This window comes from Entelurus aequoreus, linkage group LG17 (genome assembly GCF_033978785.1).
Source record: "Entelurus aequoreus isolate RoL-2023_Sb linkage group LG17, RoL_Eaeq_v1.1, whole genome shotgun sequence".
Classification (NCBI taxonomy): domain Eukaryota; kingdom Metazoa; phylum Chordata; class Actinopteri; order Syngnathiformes; family Syngnathidae; genus Entelurus; species Entelurus aequoreus.
In genome coordinates, this window is record NC_084747.1 from 12,253,765 (window position 1) to 12,272,903 (window position 19,139).

The window sequence follows — 19,139 nt, forward strand, 5'->3', positions numbered from 1 at the left end:
ATCTGCTGGACGATCGTGTGAATAAAACCGCAAAGAAGAAAAACGGACATATAATATTAATAAGTTAAGGAAAAAAACAAAAGAGCGTCACAGAAAATGGCTCTTAAAAATATCACTTTCATCATCTTGTGGAATACAATGGGACAGTGATCGTGTCTGCAGCAATCACTTTGTAAAATGTTTGTTTGAACATCTGATTTGTTTGAGAAACTCTGTGATGCAATCGAGTTTATTCTCTACTGTATTAGTTATCTTCTGAACAAAACACAGTTGTATCATCTGCAAATAATATGAACTTGAAGTCTTTTGTAACTTTAGAAATGTCGGTTATATAGAGATTAAACAATTTTGGTCCCAGTATTGATCCCTGGGGTACGCCACAGGGTATAGTTAGCGTTGTGGACGTGTGTTCGTCCAGCTTCACGTATTGCTTCCTAATGGTTAAGTCACTTCTCACCCGTTTCAAGACCAGCCCTCTGATGCCATACCGTTCTAGTATGGCATCAGATAAGATATTATGATTTATTGTGTGGAATGCTTCGTTTAGATCCATAAACACACACTAATCTCCTCTGTTATTTCCATTAAAGCCATCGATGTTGAGATATTAGCGCTGTATCCGTATTGGTTCTCTGCAAGTGTTCTATATTTGTGTAGGCATCTATCCAATCTGTTATTAAACAGTTTTTGAACAATTTTAGAAAATTGTGGAAGTGAAGAAACAGGTGTATAATTTGTAAATTGGTGTTTGTCTCCAGTCTAATAAATGGGGACAACTTTTGCTATTTTCATTTTGTTTGGGAAAATTCCTGTTTGAAATGATAGATTACTAATATACGTTAATGGTTCTAAGATCTGTTCAATACATTCTGTATTAATTCCATTACAATCAGTTGACGTCTTTGATTCACGATTTGAACTGTTTCCTCTTGCGTCACGCCCGTGACGAACATACTGTTGGGATTTCTATCTATGGTGTCATTGAAGTCCTCAATTGATAATGTGTCTGCAATCCTTTCCTCCGGTTTTGGTCCAATATTCAAAAAGTAATTTTTGAAGCTTTCAACTACTTCCTTCATATTGTCGTTATTTATGTTTCTGTCAGAGAAGTTGAGGGTAAACTCTCTTAGTGCCATTTTGAATGATGCTATTGAGGATGCCCCATGTTGCTCTCATATTGTTTTTGTTTTCTGTCTAATAATTGACTGGAATATTCTTTTCGACATGTTCATAGTATGGTAGTTGGCTTGTTTTTATACATTTTGTATAATAACGTCAGATCACAAGGGAGAAACTTCCTTCATATTGTTGTTATTTCCAAGATGGCGCTCTGTCTGGTTTCTTGATATATATATATATATATATATATATATATATATATATATATATATATATATATATATATATATATATATATATATATATATATATATATATATATATATATATATATATATATATATATATATATATATATATATATATATATATATATATATATATATACATACTTACTAACTGCGGTTATTACTATCTTTCTGGCTTGATCACTTGCCGTCAAAAATGTATTTTGATTTTTACAGCGTAGTTGCCGATTATTTAAAACAATAGTCAAAATGGCTTTTATTTTGAAAAAAAGATATTAAAAAAATAAACTGCCGCCATGTCGGGAGGAGAAGTCGCTAACTTTTGGGGCATGCGCAAAGCGATCGAGCAGTGGCAGTCCGAAAAGACCAAGATGGCGGACTGAGTTTGCGGAGGAGTTGAACATTTACAGTTTTATAGCCATGTAGAATCGAATATAGCATCAAACACATCAAGATATAGATTTTTCCTTTAGAGCGAGGGAGTGTTTTCTGAAGTGAAGATTGAAGACGTGATAGAAGATGGACGACTACTGCTATGCTAAGATGGCGACGTCCGCTAAAAGAGAACATGAAAGAGAATCACTAACGGAGAAAAAGACGAAGTATGAAGGTGAGTGAGTTGAAGTTTTTATAATTTTACAGCTATTTTAAGCTCTAAAAGGGTGTTAATGACAAATTAACCCACTTTGTGGAAGAACGTAAAGAAAGAGCCGCCATGATTGTTAGCTTGAAGAAGGCAGTGGAGTTCACATCAGAGGAGATGAAAGAATGCAAAAGTCAAATGAAGAAAGTGGAAGAGCAAAACAAGCGCTTGTGTAAAGAAAATAAAGAGTTGCACTTATAAGTGATAAAAAAATGTCTTGCATAAATATTCAAAACAAGTAAATTCCACTTACCAAATTCAAATGCCAACTCAAATGTGTAAACTGAGGCTACCAGAATTAGACTTTAGACTTCCTTTTATTGTCATTCAAAAGTGAACTTTACAGTACAGATAAAAACGACATTTCGTTGCCATTAGCTGGTTGTAGTGCAGGATAAAAGAGCAATAAGGTGCAGATATAAATAAATAGGTTACCGTACAGATAAATATATTGCACTTTTGCATATGCATCCACGTTTATGGATGTATGTTATATTGTCTTTTTTATTCCAGCAAGTTAATCCATTTTTGAGGGGGAATTGAGGGGATTATTATGATGCGTTCAAGAGTCTTATGGCCTGAGGGAAGAAGCTGTTACAGAACCTGGAGGTTCTGCTACGGAGGCTGCGGAACCTCTTTCTAGAGTCCAGCAGTGAAAACAGTCCTTGGTGGGGGTGGGAGGAGTCTTTGCAGATTTTCTGAGCCCTGGTCAGGCAGCGGCTTTTTGCCATCTCCTGGATAGGAGGAAGAGGAGTCCTCATGATCTTTTCCGCAGAAATGTTCCCACACTTGACATGTTTACACGCAATGTTGTTCGTGTGGCCGCCCTGACTTGCATCCCTTCCGGAAAAACACGAGTGATGCTGATAACTATTGCTGACAAACGTATTTGTCACAGACAATATTTGTTTTCTATGTTTGTTTACAATGTCGACAAATTGTTGCACGCCTATTCAGCACACAGATGCCCCACATAAGTTACTGCAAGAAATACAAGGTTTTTTATTACTAGTAGCAAAGTTTTGCAATATGTTACCATCTCGATTTTTTTTCTCCACCACACGGTTGTAATAACCTAATGTTCATTCGAGCTTCACTTGTCTGAGTCTCAGCCAAGTCATGTAAACATTGATCCATCATTATGGCAAGGCACTAAATGAGTGACAATGTAACACTACACACACATACAGTACATAGAAGAAAGTGTGTAAAGTGTGTTTGTGTCCTGCAGACGTCCAGCAGCTGATTGGTCATCCAGAAGAACTTCCCCCTCAGTCGGAAGGGAAGAGCTCCACTTTGAAGCAGGAGACTCCACAACCACCCCACATTAAAAAGGAAGAGGAGGAACTCTGCATCACTCAGGAGGGAGAGTGTCTTCTAGGAAGAGAGGAAGCTGATTACACCAAGTTGCCACTGACTGTTGTCTCTGTGAAGACTGAAGATGATGAAGAGAAACCACATCTAGACAACCTCTTAACTCCACTACCAGATAGGGAGGTTGAAAAACTTTTGAGCAGCAAAACAGACTGTGAAGGTGATATGAGGACTCACACTGACAACAAACACTCTGAATGCTCTAAAAAGAAGACCGGTAAAAAATGTTTAAGCTGCTCAGTTTGTGCTAAAAACTTTACTGAAAAGGGACATTTGACCGAACACAAAATGAAACACACGGGAGAAAGTGTGTAGTGAGTTTAAGGAGAAACATCTCATGGATCATGTCTGAGCTAAAGTGTGTTTGTGTTGTTTGTGTCCTGCAGACGTCCAGCAGCTGATTGGTCAGTCAGAAGAACTTCCCCCTCAGTTAGGGGGAAACTCCACTTTGAAGCAGGAGACTCCACAACCACCCTGCATTAAAAAGGAAGAGGAGGAACTCTGGATCACTCAGGAGGGAGAGTGTCTTCTAGGACCACAGGAGGCTGATCTCACCAAGTTGCCACTGACTGTTGTCTCTGTGAAGACTGAAGATGATGAAGAGAAATCACAACCAGACAGCCTTTTAGCTCCACTCTCGGATAGTGAGGCTGAAGATGAGGCTGAAGAACCTTTGAGCAGCGAAACAGACTGTGAAGGTGATATGAGGACTCACACTGACAGCAAACACTCTACAAAGAAGAGAGGAAAAAGACGTTATAGCTGCTCAGTTTGTGGTAAAGGCTTTTCTCGAAAGAGCATTTTGACTCGACACATGAGAACACATACGGGAGAAAAACCATTTAAGTGCTCAGTTTGTGGTAAAAGCTTTTCCCAAAAAGGACATTTGATTGAACACATGAGAACACACACAGGAGAAAAAACATTTAATTGCTTAGATTGTTGTAAAAGCTTTACTAGAAAGAGCCATTTGACCCAACACATGAGATCGCACACAGGAGAAAAACCGTTTAAGTGTTCCGTGTGCGGTAAAAGTTTTTCGCAAAAGATCCGTTTGACTGAACACACGAGAACGCACACAGGAGAAAAACCGTTTAATTGTTCAGTTTGCGGTAAAAGCTTTCCTCGAAACAGCGACGTGACTCAACACATGAGAACACACACAGGCGAAAAACCATTTAAATGCTCCGTTTGTGGTAAAAGCTTTCCTCATAAGACCAATTTAATTCAACACATGAGAACACACACAGGAGAAAAAACATATATTTGTTCAGTTTGTGGTAAAAGCTTTTCTCGAAAGAACAATATGATTCAACACATGACGACACACACGGGATAAAGTAACTTGTAATTGTGCCTTTTGTTTTCAAAAGAGCTATTTGACTCAACACACAATAAAACTCACTGGAGAGAATCTATATACCGTATATTACCAAATAGTAGCCCGGGCGTTTATTTCACAAAATGGGGTCAGACCCCGGGCGGCTATTAGGACAAGGGCGGTTATTTGCACAAGGCTTTTATTTATTTTTGCACCAGCCTGCACCAGGCAATTATTTGGTTACAATGGTTACTGTCCAGTATTTTTTTTTCGTACAAAAAACTTTAAATGTAAAAGCTATTGTAAACATACAAACAAAAAAACAATAGACCAACATGAGGTAGGCTATCAAAAGACAAGAGATCAACAAGGCCTCAACATGGCAGTAGTGCAACAATTGTCAAATAGAATACCAATACTAAAATTAAATAAACGTTTTAAATAAAGCAGCTTACAGGGAAAAATAAAATTATGGTACCAAGTACTTAAGTATAAAACCCACCATCAAAACAGAACAATAATTATGTCACTTAAATAAAATAAAGGCTACAGTACTCCAAGTTTTAAATAAAGCAGCATACAGGAAAAATAAAATTATGGTACCAAGTACTCTATAAAACCATCAAAACAATAATACTGCAGCAAACGCAACCCCAGTAGTATTTTATTTTAAATTATGCAAATAACAGCCCATGGGCGGCTATTTGGACATAGGCGGTTATTCACAAAATGGGGTCAAACCCCGGGCGGCTATTAGGACATGGGCGGTTATTTGCACAAGGGCGTTTATTTGGTAATATACGGTAATCTATATTTTTTGACCCAACACGTAATGCAACACACAGGAGAAAATACATTTAGTTGATCAGTCTGCGATAAAAGATTCCATTTTAATGCAGATGCAGTAAGACACATAAGAACACACAGGGAGAATAACCAATCAAATAGTTTGTAGTATTTTGCACATACATTGCAACATCCACCCAAAGCCAAGACCTCCTCCAAAATAGGTTTGCTGCTTCTTTCAAAAATATCCGAGGTCTTCATACAAATTTAAATTATCTGTTGCACAATCTTATCTACTCATGACCCCATGTCTTGTGTGTGTCTGAAACTTTCCCGAATAATAAGATACATGCTTGTAGTGCTTGGTTACTCCTTCTTCAGACGAGCCTGATGACTTCAGCCGGGGAAGAATAGTAGTCTTCTTTTACCGCCTCTAGATTGCCTGACTCTGAACACCAACAACATGAATTGATCTGCCTGAAATTACACCTTCCAGGTCGCCTGGTGTTAAAGTTAAAGTACCAATGATTGTCACACACACTAGGTGTGGCGAAATGATTCTCTGCATTTGACCCATCACCCTTGATCACCCCCTGGGAGGTGAGTTTTGTGTCTACAGACCAACATCAGATGATGACTCAGTGTATGATGTAATATCTGAGCATATTGACATATTCAATATTTGCACCCAAAGTCTGAAATGGTTCTTCTTGGGGATCTGAATGTGCCATCATGGAGACTGGCTGGGAAGTAAAAAGACTTGACACTCATGGGGAAGGTGCTCATTAATTAGTTATACTCAGCAGCCTCCACCAACTAGTTGATGATCCTACTACGATTGGGAATGATGGAAATTGCTCCAAAATGGATATTTTCCATACTACTTCACCAGACAATCATGTTGTCACTGTCAGTGCTTCTCTTGGCTCCTCTGACCACTGTGTGGTATCTACTGTGGCTAATACTTGGCTGATGTTAAGCTGAACTCTCAAAAGAACAAGGAGCCAATACAGCGTGGGCCTATGTTAGTTTCAACATTACTCTAAAGTAGAGGTATCCGATAATATCGGGCTGCAGATATTATCGTCCGATAACTGCTTTAAAAAGTAATATCGGAAATTATCAGTATTGGTTTAAAAAAAATAAAATGTATAACTTTTTAAAATGACGCTGTACGAAGTGGTACACGGACGTAGGGAGAAGTACAGAGCGCCAATAAACCTTAAAGGCACTGCCTTTGCGTGCCGGCCCAATCACATAATATCTACGGCTTTTCACACACACAAGTGAATGCAAGGCATACTTGGTCACCAGCCATACAGGTCACACTGAGGGTGGCCGTATAAACAACTTTAACACTGTTACAAATATGCGCAACACTGTGAACTGTTGCGTTTGACCAGATGTTCCTCCAAGTGGGATGTAAAACGCTGGTCAGTCCCAAGTTCCTTAGATGACATATAAACTGAACTCAAAGGTACCACCAAGCACAGAATAGGTATTTTGTAATTTATTGTCAAATATTTGAGAATAGAGACCAGCCTCGAACAACACATACAAATGCGTAGCCCAAGTTGATCTGAAAACATCCCGGAATGCACTCTCCTCTTCAATATCTCCCCCCGCCCTCACTTCTCTCACTTCAAACACATTCTCCTTGTCTCTTATCTTGAGTCTGGCCTGGGAAGCAGAACAGGGAGTATTCCTCCTTCTCGTGTTATCTCTACTCTCTGCATTCCACTGCTAGAAGACCGACACCTTACTTTGCAGACTAGTAAAGAAGGAAGAATACTAGCTATTTTGTAATACGATTATGGAGGAAAGAAGAAACACAAAAATATGGATATATGAAAATATATATATATCCTTCAGAACCCACACCAAACAAGAATGACAAACACATTTCGGGAGAACATCCGCACCGTAACACAACAGAACAAATACCCAGAACCTCTTGCAGCACTAACTCTTCTGGGACGCTACAATATACACCCCCCGACTGGCCCACCTCAACCTCCTCATACTCTCTCAGCATGTCCCAAATTCCAAGCTGCTGTTAAGTTAAAGTTAAACTTAAAGTTAAATGATTGTCACACACACTAGGTGTGGTGAAATTTGTCCTCTGCATTTGACCCATCCCCTTGTTCACCCCCTTGGAGGTGAGGGGAGCAGTGGGCAGCCGCGGTGCCGCACCCGGGAATCATTATTGGTGATTTAACCACCAATTCCAACCCTTAATGCTGAGTGCCAAGCAGGGAGATAATGGGTCCCATTTTTATAGTCTTTGGTATGACTCGGCCGGGGTTTGAACTCACAACCTACCGATCTCAGGGTGGACACTCTAACCACTAGGCCACTGAGTAGGCCTAGTGGTTAAAAATGCACTTTGTGACTTCAATAATAAATATGGCAGTGCCATGTTGGCATTTTTTTCCATAACTTGAGTTGATTTATTTTGGAAAACTTTGTTACATTGTTTATTGCAGGGGTGCTCACACTTTTTCTGCAGGCGAGCTACTTTTCAATTGATCAAGTCACGGGGATCTACCTCATTCATATATATCATTTATATTTACTTATTTATGAAATATATGTTTTTGTTAACATGTTAAAGGTGTTTAATGATAATGCAAGGATGTTTAACACATATAATTAATATTGTTAACAAGTTAAAGGTGTTTAAAGATAATAAAAGCATGTTTAACACATATAGATTCCTTTCTTTCATGAAGACAAGAATACAAGTTGGTGTAATACCTGATTGTGATGACTTGCATTGATAGGAATCAGACAGTGGTGCTGATAACGTCCACATTTTCAAATGGAGGAGAAAAAAAGTCCTCCTTTCTGTCCAATACCACATGGAAGTGGTTGGTTTTTGGCATCTTATTTGTCCAGCTTCCGTACTCCTTTTGTGTGCTGTACAGACAGAGGCCCCAGTGAGAATTGAACTCACGACCCCTGGTTTACTAGACCAGTGCTCTAACCACTGAGCTATGAGGCCTTGACACTCACTCACACTTGCTATAATACAATCAAGCTGCTGGACGATCGTGTGCATAAAACCGCAAAGAAGAAAAACGGATATATAATATTAATAAAGTCAGGCAAAAAACGAAAGAGCGTCAAAGGAAATGGCTGTTAAAAATATCACTTTCATCATCTTGTGGAATACAATCGTACCGTGTTCGTGTCTGCAGCCATCACTTTGTAAAATGTTTGTTTGAACATCTGATTTGTTTGAGAAACTGTGATGCAATCGAGTTTATTCTCTACTATATTAGTAGTGTTTGAGAGAACTAAACGTAAAGAAAGGACAAGAGATTGTATTAGTTTGTGTTCTATTGTTGTTGCTATGCCTTTGGAGGTGGGAGGAAGCCGGAGTACCCGGAGGGAACCCACGCAGTCACGGGTAGAACATGCAAACTCTACACACTGAGTCCGGGAATCGAACCCAGGATCTTCGTATTGTGAGGCACATGCACTAACCCCTGTTTCACCGTGCTGCAAAAGAGAACCTTTCATGTGCTGCAAAGACAGAGGCCCCAGTGAGAATTGAACTCACGACCCCTGGTTTACAAGACCAGTGCTCTAACCACTGAGCTATGAGGCCTTGACACCCACTTTCACTTGCTTTAATACAATCAAGCTGTACGATCCTGTGAATAAAACCGCAGAGAAGAAAAACGGATATATAATATTAATAAAGTTAGGAAAAAACGAAAGAGCGTCAAAGGAAATGGCTCTTTAATATATCACTTCCAGCACCTTGTGGAATACAATCGGACCATGCTTGTGTCTGCAGCAATCACTTTGTAAAATGTTTGTTTGAACATCTGATTTGTTTGAGAAACTCTGTGATGCAATCGAGTTTATTCTCTACTATATTAATAGTGTTTGAGAGAATTTAACGTAAATAAAGGACAAGAGATTGCATTAGTTTGTGTTCTATTGTGGTTGCTATGCCTTTGGAGGTGGAAGGAAGCCGGAGTACCCGGAGGGAACCCACGCAGTCACGGGTAGAACATGCAAACTCTGCACGCTGAGTTCGGGAATCGAACCCAGGATCTTTGTATTGTGAGGCACATGCACTAACCCCTGTTTCACCGTGCTGCAAAAGAGCACCTTTCATGTGCTGCAAAGACAGAGGCCCCAGTGAGAATTGAACTCACGACCCCTGGTTTACAAGACCAGTGCTCTAACCACTGAGCTATGAGGCCTTGACACCCACTCACACTTGTTTTAATACAATCAAGCTGCTGGAGGATCGTGCGGATAAAACCGCAAAGAAGAAAAACGGATATATGATATTAAAAAAGGCAGGAAAGAAACGAAAGAGCGTTAAAGAAAATGGCTCTTAAAAATATCACTTTCATCATCTTGTGGAATACAATTGGACCATGCTTGTGTCTGCAGCAATCACTTTGTAAAATGTTGGTTTGAACATCTGATTTGTTTGAGAAACTGTGATGCAATCGAGTTTATTCTCTACTATTTTAGTAGTGTTGGAGAGAACTAAACGTAAAGAAAGGACAAGAGATCGCACTAGTTTGTGTTCTATTGTGGTTGCTATGCCTTTGGAGGTGGGAGGAAGCCGGAGTACCCGGAGGGAACCCACGCAGTCACGGGTAGAACATGCAAACTCTGCACGCTGAGTCAGGGAATCGAACCCAGGATCTTCGTATTGTGAGGCACATGCACTAACCCCTGTTTCACCGTGCTGCAAAAAGAGCACCTTTCATGTGCTGCAAAGATAGAGGCCCCAGTGAGAATTGAACTCACGACCCCTGGTTTACAAGACCAGTGCTCTGTCTACTGAGCTATGAGGCCTTGACACTCACTTTCACTTGCTTTAATACAATCAAGCTGCTGGAGGATCGTGCGATTAAAACCGCAAAGAAGAAAAACGGATATATGATATTAAAAAAGGCAGGAAAGAAACGAAAGAGCGTCAAAGGAAATGGCTCTCTCTAAAATATCACTTTCATCATCTTGTGGAATACAATTGGACCGTGATCGTGTCTGCAGCCATCACTTTGTAAAATGTTGGTTTGAGCATCTGATTTGTTTGAGAAACTCTGTGATGCAATCGAGTTTATTCTCTACTATATTAGTAGTGTTTGAGAGAACTAAACGTAAAGAAAGGACAAGAGATCACATTAGTTTGTGTTCTATTGTGGTTGCTATGCCTTTGGAGGTGGGAGGAAGCCGGAGTACCCGGAGGGAACCCACTCAGTCACGGGGAGAACATGCAAACTCTACACACTGAGTCCGGGAATCGAACCCAGGACCTTCATATTGTGAGGCACATGCACATTTAACTGCAAAAGGGTACTTTTCATGTGTTGCAAAGACAGAGGCCCCAGTGAGAATTGAACTCACGACCCCTGGTTTACAAGACCAGTGCTCTAACCGCTGAGCTATGAGGCCTTGACAACCCCTCTCACTTGTTTTAATACAATCAAGCTGCTGGACGATCGTGTGAATAAAACCGCAAAGAAGAAAAACGGACATATAATATTAATAAGTTAAGGAAAAAAACAAAAGAGCGTCACAGAAAATGGCTCTTAAAAATATCACTTTCATCATCTTGTGGAATACAATGGGACAGTGATCGTGTCTGCAGCAATCACTTTGTAAAATGTTTGTTTGAACATCTGATTTGTTTGAGAAACTCTGTGATGCAATCGAGTTTATTCTCTACTGTATTAGTTATCTTCTGAACAAAACACAGTTGTATCATCTGCAAATAATATGAACTTGAAGTCTTTTGTAACTTTAGAAATGTCGGTTGTATAGAGATTAAACAATTTTGGTCCCAGTATTGATCCCTGGGGTACGCCACAGGGTATAGTTAGCGTTGTGGACGTGTGTTCGTCCAGCTTCACGTATTGCTTCCTAATGGTTAAGTCACTTCTCACCCGTTTCAAGACCAGCCCTCTGATGCCATACCGTTCTAGTATGGCATCAGATAAGATATTATGATTTATTGTGTGGAATGCTTCGTTTAGATCCATAAACACACACTAATCTCCTCTGTTATTTCCATTAAAGCCATCGATGTTGAGATATTAGCGCTGTATCCGTATTGGTTCTCTGCAAGTGTTCTATATTTGTGTAGGCATCTATCCAATCTGTTATTAAACAGTTTTTGAACAATTTTAGAAAATTGTGGAAGTGAAGAAACAGGTGTATAATTTGTAAATTGGTGTTTGTCTCCAGTCTAATAAATGGGGACAACTTTTGCTATTTTCATTTTGTTTGGGAAAATTCCTGTTTGAAATGATAGATTACTAATATACGTTAATGGTTCTAAGATCTGTTCAATACATTCTGTATAAATTCCATTACAATCAGTTGAGGTCTTTGATTCACGATTTGAACTGTTTCCTCTTGCGTCACGCCCGTGACGAACATACTGTTGGGATTTCTATCTATGGTGTCATTGAAGTCCTCAATTGATAATGTGTCTGCAATCCTTTCCTCCGGTTTTGGTCCAATATTCAAAAAGTAATTTTTGAAGCTTTCAACTACTTCCTTCATATTGTCGTTATTTATGTTTCTGTCAGAGAAGTTGAGGGTAAACTCTCTTAGTGCCATTTTGAATGATGCTATTGAGGATGCCCCAAGTTGCTCTCATATTGTTTTTGTTTTCTGTCTAATAATTGACTGGAATATTCTTTTCGACATGTTCATAGTATGGTAGTTGGCTTGTTTTTGTACATTTTGTATAATAACGTCAGATCACAAGGGAGAAACTTCCTTCATTTTGTTGTTATTTCCAAGATGGCGCTCTGTCTGGTTTCTTGATTGATATATATATATATATATATATATATATATATATATATATATATATATATATATATATATATATATATATATATATATATATATATATATATATATATATATATATATATATATATATATATATATATATATATATATATATATATATATATATATACATACTTACTAACTGCGGTTATTACTATCTTTCTGGCTTGATCACTTGCCGTCAAAAATGTATTTTGATTTTTACAGCGTAGTTGCCGATTATTTAAAACAATAGTCAAAATGGCTTTTATTTTGAAAAAAAGATATTAAAAAAATAAACTGCCGCCATGTCGGGAGGAGAAGTCGCTAACTTTTGGGACATGCGCAAAGCGATCGAGCAGTGGCAGTCCGAAAAGACCAAGATGGCGGACTGAGTTTGCGGAGGAGTTGAACATTTACAGTTTTATAGCCATGTAGAATCGAATATAGCATCAAACACATCAAGATATAGATTTTTCCTTTAGAGCGAGGGAGTGTTATCTGAAGTGAAGATTGAAGACGTGATAGAAGATGGACGACTACTGCTATGCTAAGATGGCGACGTCCGCTAAAAGAGAACATGAAAGAGAATCACTAACGGAGAAAAAGACGAAGTATGAAGGTGAGTGAGTTGAAGTTTTTATAATTTTACAGCTATTTTAAGCTCTAAAAGGGTGTTAATGACAAATTAACCCACTTTGTGGAAGAACGTAAAGAAAGAGCCGCCATGATTGTTAGCTTGAAGAAGGCAGTGGAGTTCACATCAGAGGAGATGAAAGAATGCAAAAGTCAAATGAAGAAAGTGGAAGAGCAAAACAAGCGCTTGTGTAAAGAAAATAAAGAGTTGCACTTATAAGTGATAAAAAAATGTCTTGCATAAATATTCAAAACAAGTAAATTCCACTTACCAAATTCAAATGCCAACTCAAATGTGTAAACTGAGGCTACCAGAATTAGACTTTAGACTTCCTTTTATTGTCATTCAAAAGTGAACTTTACAGTACAGATAAAAACGACATTTCGTTGCCATTAGCTGGTTGTAGTGCAGGATAAAAGAGCAATAAGGTGCAGATATAAATAAATAGGTTACCGTACAGATAAATATATTGCACTTTTGCATATGCATCCACGTTTATGGATGTATGTTATATTGTCTTTTTTATTCCAGCAAGTTAATCCATTTTTGAGGGGGAATTGAGGGGATTATTATGATGCGTTCAAGAGTCTTATGGCCTGAGGGAAGAAGCTGTTACAGAACCTGGAGGTTCTGCTACGGAGGCTGCGGAACCTCTTTCTAGAGTCCAGCAGTGAAAACAGTCCTTGGTGGGGGTGGGAGGAGTCTTTGCAGATTTTCTGAGCCCTGGTCAGGCAGCGGCTTTTTGCCATCTCCTGGATAGGAGGAAGAGGAGTCCTCATGATCTTTTCCGCAGAAATGTTCCCACACTTGACATGTTTACACGCAATGTTGTTCGTGTGGCCGCCCTGACTTGCATCCCTTCCGAAAAACACGAGTGATGCTGATAACTATTGCTGACAAACGTATTTGTCACAGACAATATTTGTTTTCTATGTTTGTTTACAATGTCGACAAATTGTTGCACGCCTATTCAGCACACAGATGCCCCACATAAGTTACTGCAAGAAATACAAGGTTTTTTATTACTAGTAGCAAAGTTTTGCAATATGTTACCATCTCGATTTTTTTTCTCCACCACACGGTTGTAATAACCTAATGTTCATTCGAGCTTCACTTGTCTGAGTCTCAGCCAAGTCATGTAAACATTGATCCATCATTATGGCAAGGCACTAAATGAGTGACAATGTAACACTACACACACATACAGTACATAGAAGAAAGTGTGTAAAGTGTGTTTGTGTCCTGCAGACGTCCAGCAGCTGATTGGTCATCCAGAAGAACTTCCCCCTCAGTCGGAAGGGAAGAGCTCCACTTTGAAGCAGGAGACTCCACAACCACCCCACATTAAAAAGGAAGAGGAGGAACTCTGCATCACTCAGGAGGGAGAGTGTCTTCTAGGAAGAGAGGAAGCTGATTACACCAAGTTTCCACTGACTGTTGTCTCTGTGAAGACTGAAGATGATGAAGAGAAACCACAACTAGACAACCTCTTAACTCCACTACCAGATAGGGAGGTTGAAAAACTTTTGAGCAGCGATACAGACTGTGAAGGTGATATGAGGACTCACACTGACAACAAACACTCTGAATGCTCTAAAAAGAAGACCGGTAAAAAATGTTTAAGCTGCTCAGTTTGTGCTAAAAACTTTACTGAAAAGGGACATTTGACCGAACACAAAATGACACACACGGGAGAAAGTGTGTAGTGAGTTTAAGGAGAAACATCTCATGGATCATGTCTGAGCTAAAGTTTGCTTGTGTTGTTTGTGTCCTGCAGACGTCCAGCAGCTGATTGGTCATCCAGAAGAACTTCCCCCTCAGTTAGGGGGAAACTCCACTTTGAAGCAGGAGACTCCACAACCACCCTGCATTAAAAAGGAAGAGGAGGAACTCTGCATCACTCAGGAGGGAGAGTGTCTTCTAGGACCACAGGAGGCTGATCTCACCAATTTGCCACTGACTGTTGTCTCTGTGAAGACTGAAGATGATGAAGAGAAACCACAACCAGACAACCTTTTAGCTCCACTCTCGGATAGTGAGGCTGAAGATGAGGCTGAAGAACCTTTGAGCAGTGAAACAGACTGTGAAGGTGATATGAGGACTCACACTGACAGCAAACACTCTACAAAGAAGAGAGGAAAAAGACGTTATAGCTGCTCAGTTTGTGGTAAAGGCTTTTCTCAAAAGAGCCTTTTGACTCGACACATGAGAACACATACGGGAGAAAAACCATTTAAGTGCTCAGTTTGTGGTAAAAGCTTTTCCCAAAAAGGACATTTGATTGAACACATGAGAACACACACAGGAGAAAAAACATTTAATTGCTTAGATTGTTGTAAAAGCTTTACTAGAAAGAGCCATTTGACCCAACACATGAGATCGCACACAGGAGAAAAACCGTTTAAGTGTTCCGTGTGCGGTAAAAGTTTTTCGCAAAAGATCCGTTTGACTGAACACACGAGAACGCACACAGGAGAAAAACCATTTAATTGTTCAGTTTGCGGTAAAAGCTTTCCTCGAAACAGCAACGTGACTCAACACATGAGAACACACACAGGCGAAAAACCATTTAAATGCTCCGTTTGTGGTAAAAGCTTTCCTCATAAGACCAATTTAATTCAACACATGAGAACACACACAGGAGAAAAAACATATATTTGTTCAGTTTGTGGTCAAATCTTTTCTCGAAAGAACAATATGATTCAACACATGACGACACACACGGGATAAAGTAACTTGTAATTGTTCCTTTTGTTTTCAAAAGAGCTATTTGACTCAACACACAATAAAACTCACTGGAGAGAATATATATAATCTATATTTTTTTATGCAAGGTTTGACCCAACACGTAATGCAACACACAGGAGAAAATACAATTAGTTGATCAGTCTGCGATAAAAGATTCCATTTTAATGCAGATGCAGTAAGAACACACAGGGGGAATAACCAATCAGATAGTTTGTAGTATTTTGCGCATACATTGCAACATCCACCCAAAGCCAAGACCTCCTCCAAAATAGGTTTGCTGCTTCTTTTAAAAGTACCTGAGGTCTTCATACAAATTTAAATTATCTGTTGCATAATCTTATCTACTCATGACTAAGGCTGCAGCTAACGATTATTTTTCTATCGATTAATCTATAGATTATTTTTTCGATTAATCGGTTAATCTATAGATTATTTTTTTCGATTAATCTATAGATTACTTTTCCTTTTACCGATTTTTTTAAATTTATTTTATTTAAAATGAAGATGAAAAAAAAATGTAGGCCAGTTTTTTCAAAAGGCATGGCTTTTATTTACAAAAAAAAAAAAGTATGGCCACTCAGTCAACATTGACAACAACATGAGAAAATATTCTGTAACAATGTAAACATTTAAAACTTTTAACATATAACAAAATTAAAAGGAGCTTATTTGCTTTTTAATGTGCAAATATAAATGTAAACATTTAGTGCAAATCTTAATATTCTGCAATAGTATAAGCATTTCAAAAGTAAAAGTATTGCTTATTTTGCTTTAAAATGGGCAAAAATAAAGATAAACATCCAATACAAAAAAGTGCAAAACGAAATATTCTGTAACAACAGTGTAAACATTTCAACAAAAGTGAAAGTATTGCTGATTTGCTAAAATGTGCAAAAATAAAGATAAACATCCAATACAAAAAAGTGCCAATCTAAATATTCTGGAGCACTGTAAACATTAAGTATTGCTTTTAAAATGTGCAAAATAAACATCCAGTCCAACACAGTACACAATAACCAATTCTACTCATTCCAGTGAGTGACTAACAGTTGTAATGAAGAAAGGTTAGCATGTCTACGCTCAGAAGGGGTCGATGTGGCTGGAACTGAGAGCTAATTAGCCTTCACCTCAAACCAGGACTGCGAGCGAGCTGAGCTGCAGTTGAAGTTTCTAGAAGGTCAACGGGCTCATAGTGATGTTACTAGTAGTTGACGGGGAGGTGTTTATTATTATTTGGGGAGAGTCCGCTGCCTGATGCTTACCTGCTAAACACCTATCTGCTCCACGCTGAAGCGCTGACTACATGCGCTCTGAATACGCACTGCTGATTGGCTGGTAACGCTCTGAATACGCACTGCTGATTGGCTGGTAGAGCTTTCTGTGTACCAATCAGATGGTTGTGTGGGTGGGACAATGCTGCGTGCTGAGACAGAGGCAGAAGGAGCAAAGCAGCTTGTTAAGACTTTAGCAGCTAAAGTTAGCTTTAGCTTAGAAACTCGTTCGGTACACCCCCGTACCGAACCGAAAGCCCCGTACCGAAACGGTTCAATACAAAACACGTACCGTTACATCCCTAGCAGATACAAATGACACATTCATGTTTTTGTGTAATGATGACAACGTATGCTCACGCGGACGATTGACTAGTTGATGGTTGATGGTTTTCTTTTCAAATGTTCGTTCATAGCCGATGTGCTGCTATGATAGGCCATTTCCGCTCGACACAGTGTGCATACAACAACATTATTAGGCCGTGTATTGAAATACTCCCACACTTTTGGCGTGCTTTTTCCCCCTCGCTCTCACTGTCTGCTTTGCGCTCCGCCATGACGGTAGTGTGACGTAAATATGCGACGCGTCGACGCACAAAAACGGCGTCGACGTATTTACGTAACCGATGACGTCGATGACGTCGACTACGTCGACGCGTCGTTTCAGCCTTACTCATGACCCCATGTCTTGTGTGTGTCTGAAACTTTCCCGAATAATAAGATAGATGCTTGTAGTGCTTGGTTACTCCTTCTTCAGACGAGCCTGATGACTTCAGCCGGGGAAGAATAGTAGTCTTCTTTTACCGCCTCTAGATTGCCTGACTCTGAACACCAACAACATGAATGGATCTGCCTGAAATTACACCTTCCAGGTCGCCTGGTGTTCATGTTTTGTGTCTACAGACCAACATCAGATGATGACTCAGTGTATGATGTAATATCTGAGCATATTGACATATTCAATATTTGCACCCAAAGTCTGAAATGGTTCTTCTTGGGGATCTGAATGTGCCATCATGGAGACTGGCTTTAAAGTAAAAAGACTTGACACTCATGGGGAAGGTGCTCATTAATTAGTTATACTCAGCAGCCTCCACCAACTAGTTGATGATCCTACAAGGATTGGGAATGATGGAAATTGCTCCAAAATGGATCTTTTCCTTACTACTTCACCAGACAATCATGTTGTCACTGTCAGTGCTCCTCTTGGCTCCTCTGACCACTGTGTGGTATCTACTGTGGCTAATACTTGGCTGATGTTAAGCTGAACTCTCAAAAGAACAAGGAGCCTATGTTAGTTTCAGCATTACTCTAAAGTAGAGATGTCCGATAATATCGTCCGATAACTGCTTTAAAATGTAATATCGGAAATTACCGGTATCGGTTTTAAAAAAGTAAAATTTATGACTTTTTAAAACGCCGCTGTACGGAGTTGTACACGGACGTAGGGAGAAGTACAGAGCGCCAATAAACCTTAAAGGCACTGCCTTTGTGTGCCAGCCCAGTCACATAATATCTACGGCTTTTCACACACACGTGGACCCCGACTTAAACAAGTTGAAAAACTTATTCGGGTGTTACCATTTAGTGGTCAATTGTATGGAATATGTACTGTACTGTGCAATCTACTAATAAAAGTTTCAATCAATCAAAAACGCAAGTGAATGCAACGCATACTTGGTCAACAGCCATACAAGTCACACTGAGGGTGGCTGTATAAACAACTTTAACACTGTTACAAATATGCGCCACACTGTGAACCCACACCAAACAAGAATGACAGACACATTCCGGGAGAACATCAGCACCGTAACACAACATAAACACAACAGAACAAATACCCCGAACCTCTTGCAGCACTAACTCTTCCGGGACGCTACAATAAACCCCCCTCCCCCCTCCCCACACACCTCACCCCCTCACCCCCCCCCTGACCCCGCCCACCTCAACCTCCTCTTACTCTCTCAGCATGTCCCAAATTCCAAGCTGCTGTTTTGAGGCATGTTAAAAAAAAAAAAAAATGCACTTTGTGACTTCAATAATAAATATGGCAGTGCCATGTTGGCATTTTTTTCCATAACTTGAGTTGATTTATTTTGGAAAACCTTGTTACATTTTTTAATGCATCCAGCGGGGCATCACAACAAAATTAGGCATAATAATGTGTTAATTC

At 39.4% G+C, this 19,139-nt stretch overlaps 1 protein-coding gene and 5 non-coding genes across 6 annotated transcripts; 1 reads left to right on the forward strand and 5 right to left on the reverse strand.

The window, feature by feature from the left end:
- Positions 1 to 1,731: 1,731 nt before the first annotated feature.
- On the forward strand, positions 1,732 to 18,937 carry LOC133632102 (zinc finger protein 250-like). Its single transcript, XM_062024338.1, has 5 exons — positions 1,732 to 1,977; positions 3,242 to 3,601; positions 3,771 to 4,714; positions 14,198 to 14,498; positions 14,725 to 18,937. The coding sequence occupies exons 1-5, from the start codon at positions 1,887 to 1,889 to the stop codon at positions 15,675 to 15,677; spliced, it is 2,649 nt and encodes an 882-aa protein (XP_061880322.1). The 5' UTR covers positions 1,732 to 1,886; the 3' UTR covers positions 15,678 to 18,937.
- Positions 8,423 to 8,495, reverse strand: trnat-agu (transfer RNA threonine (anticodon AGU)). Its single transcript has one exon. It is a non-coding gene; the product is annotated as a tRNA-Thr (tRNA).
- On the reverse strand, positions 9,032 to 9,104 carry trnat-ugu (transfer RNA threonine (anticodon UGU)). Its single transcript has one exon. It is a non-coding gene; the product is annotated as a tRNA-Thr (tRNA).
- Positions 9,639 to 9,711, reverse strand: trnat-ugu (transfer RNA threonine (anticodon UGU)). Its single transcript has one exon. It is a non-coding gene; the product is annotated as a tRNA-Thr (tRNA).
- trnat-ugu (transfer RNA threonine (anticodon UGU)) lies at positions 10,249 to 10,321 on the reverse strand. Its single transcript has one exon. It is a non-coding gene; the product is annotated as a tRNA-Thr (tRNA).
- On the reverse strand, positions 10,849 to 10,921 carry trnat-ugu (transfer RNA threonine (anticodon UGU)). The gene has a single exon. It is a non-coding gene; the product is annotated as a tRNA-Thr (tRNA).
- Positions 18,938 to 19,139: the final 202 nt, after the last annotated feature.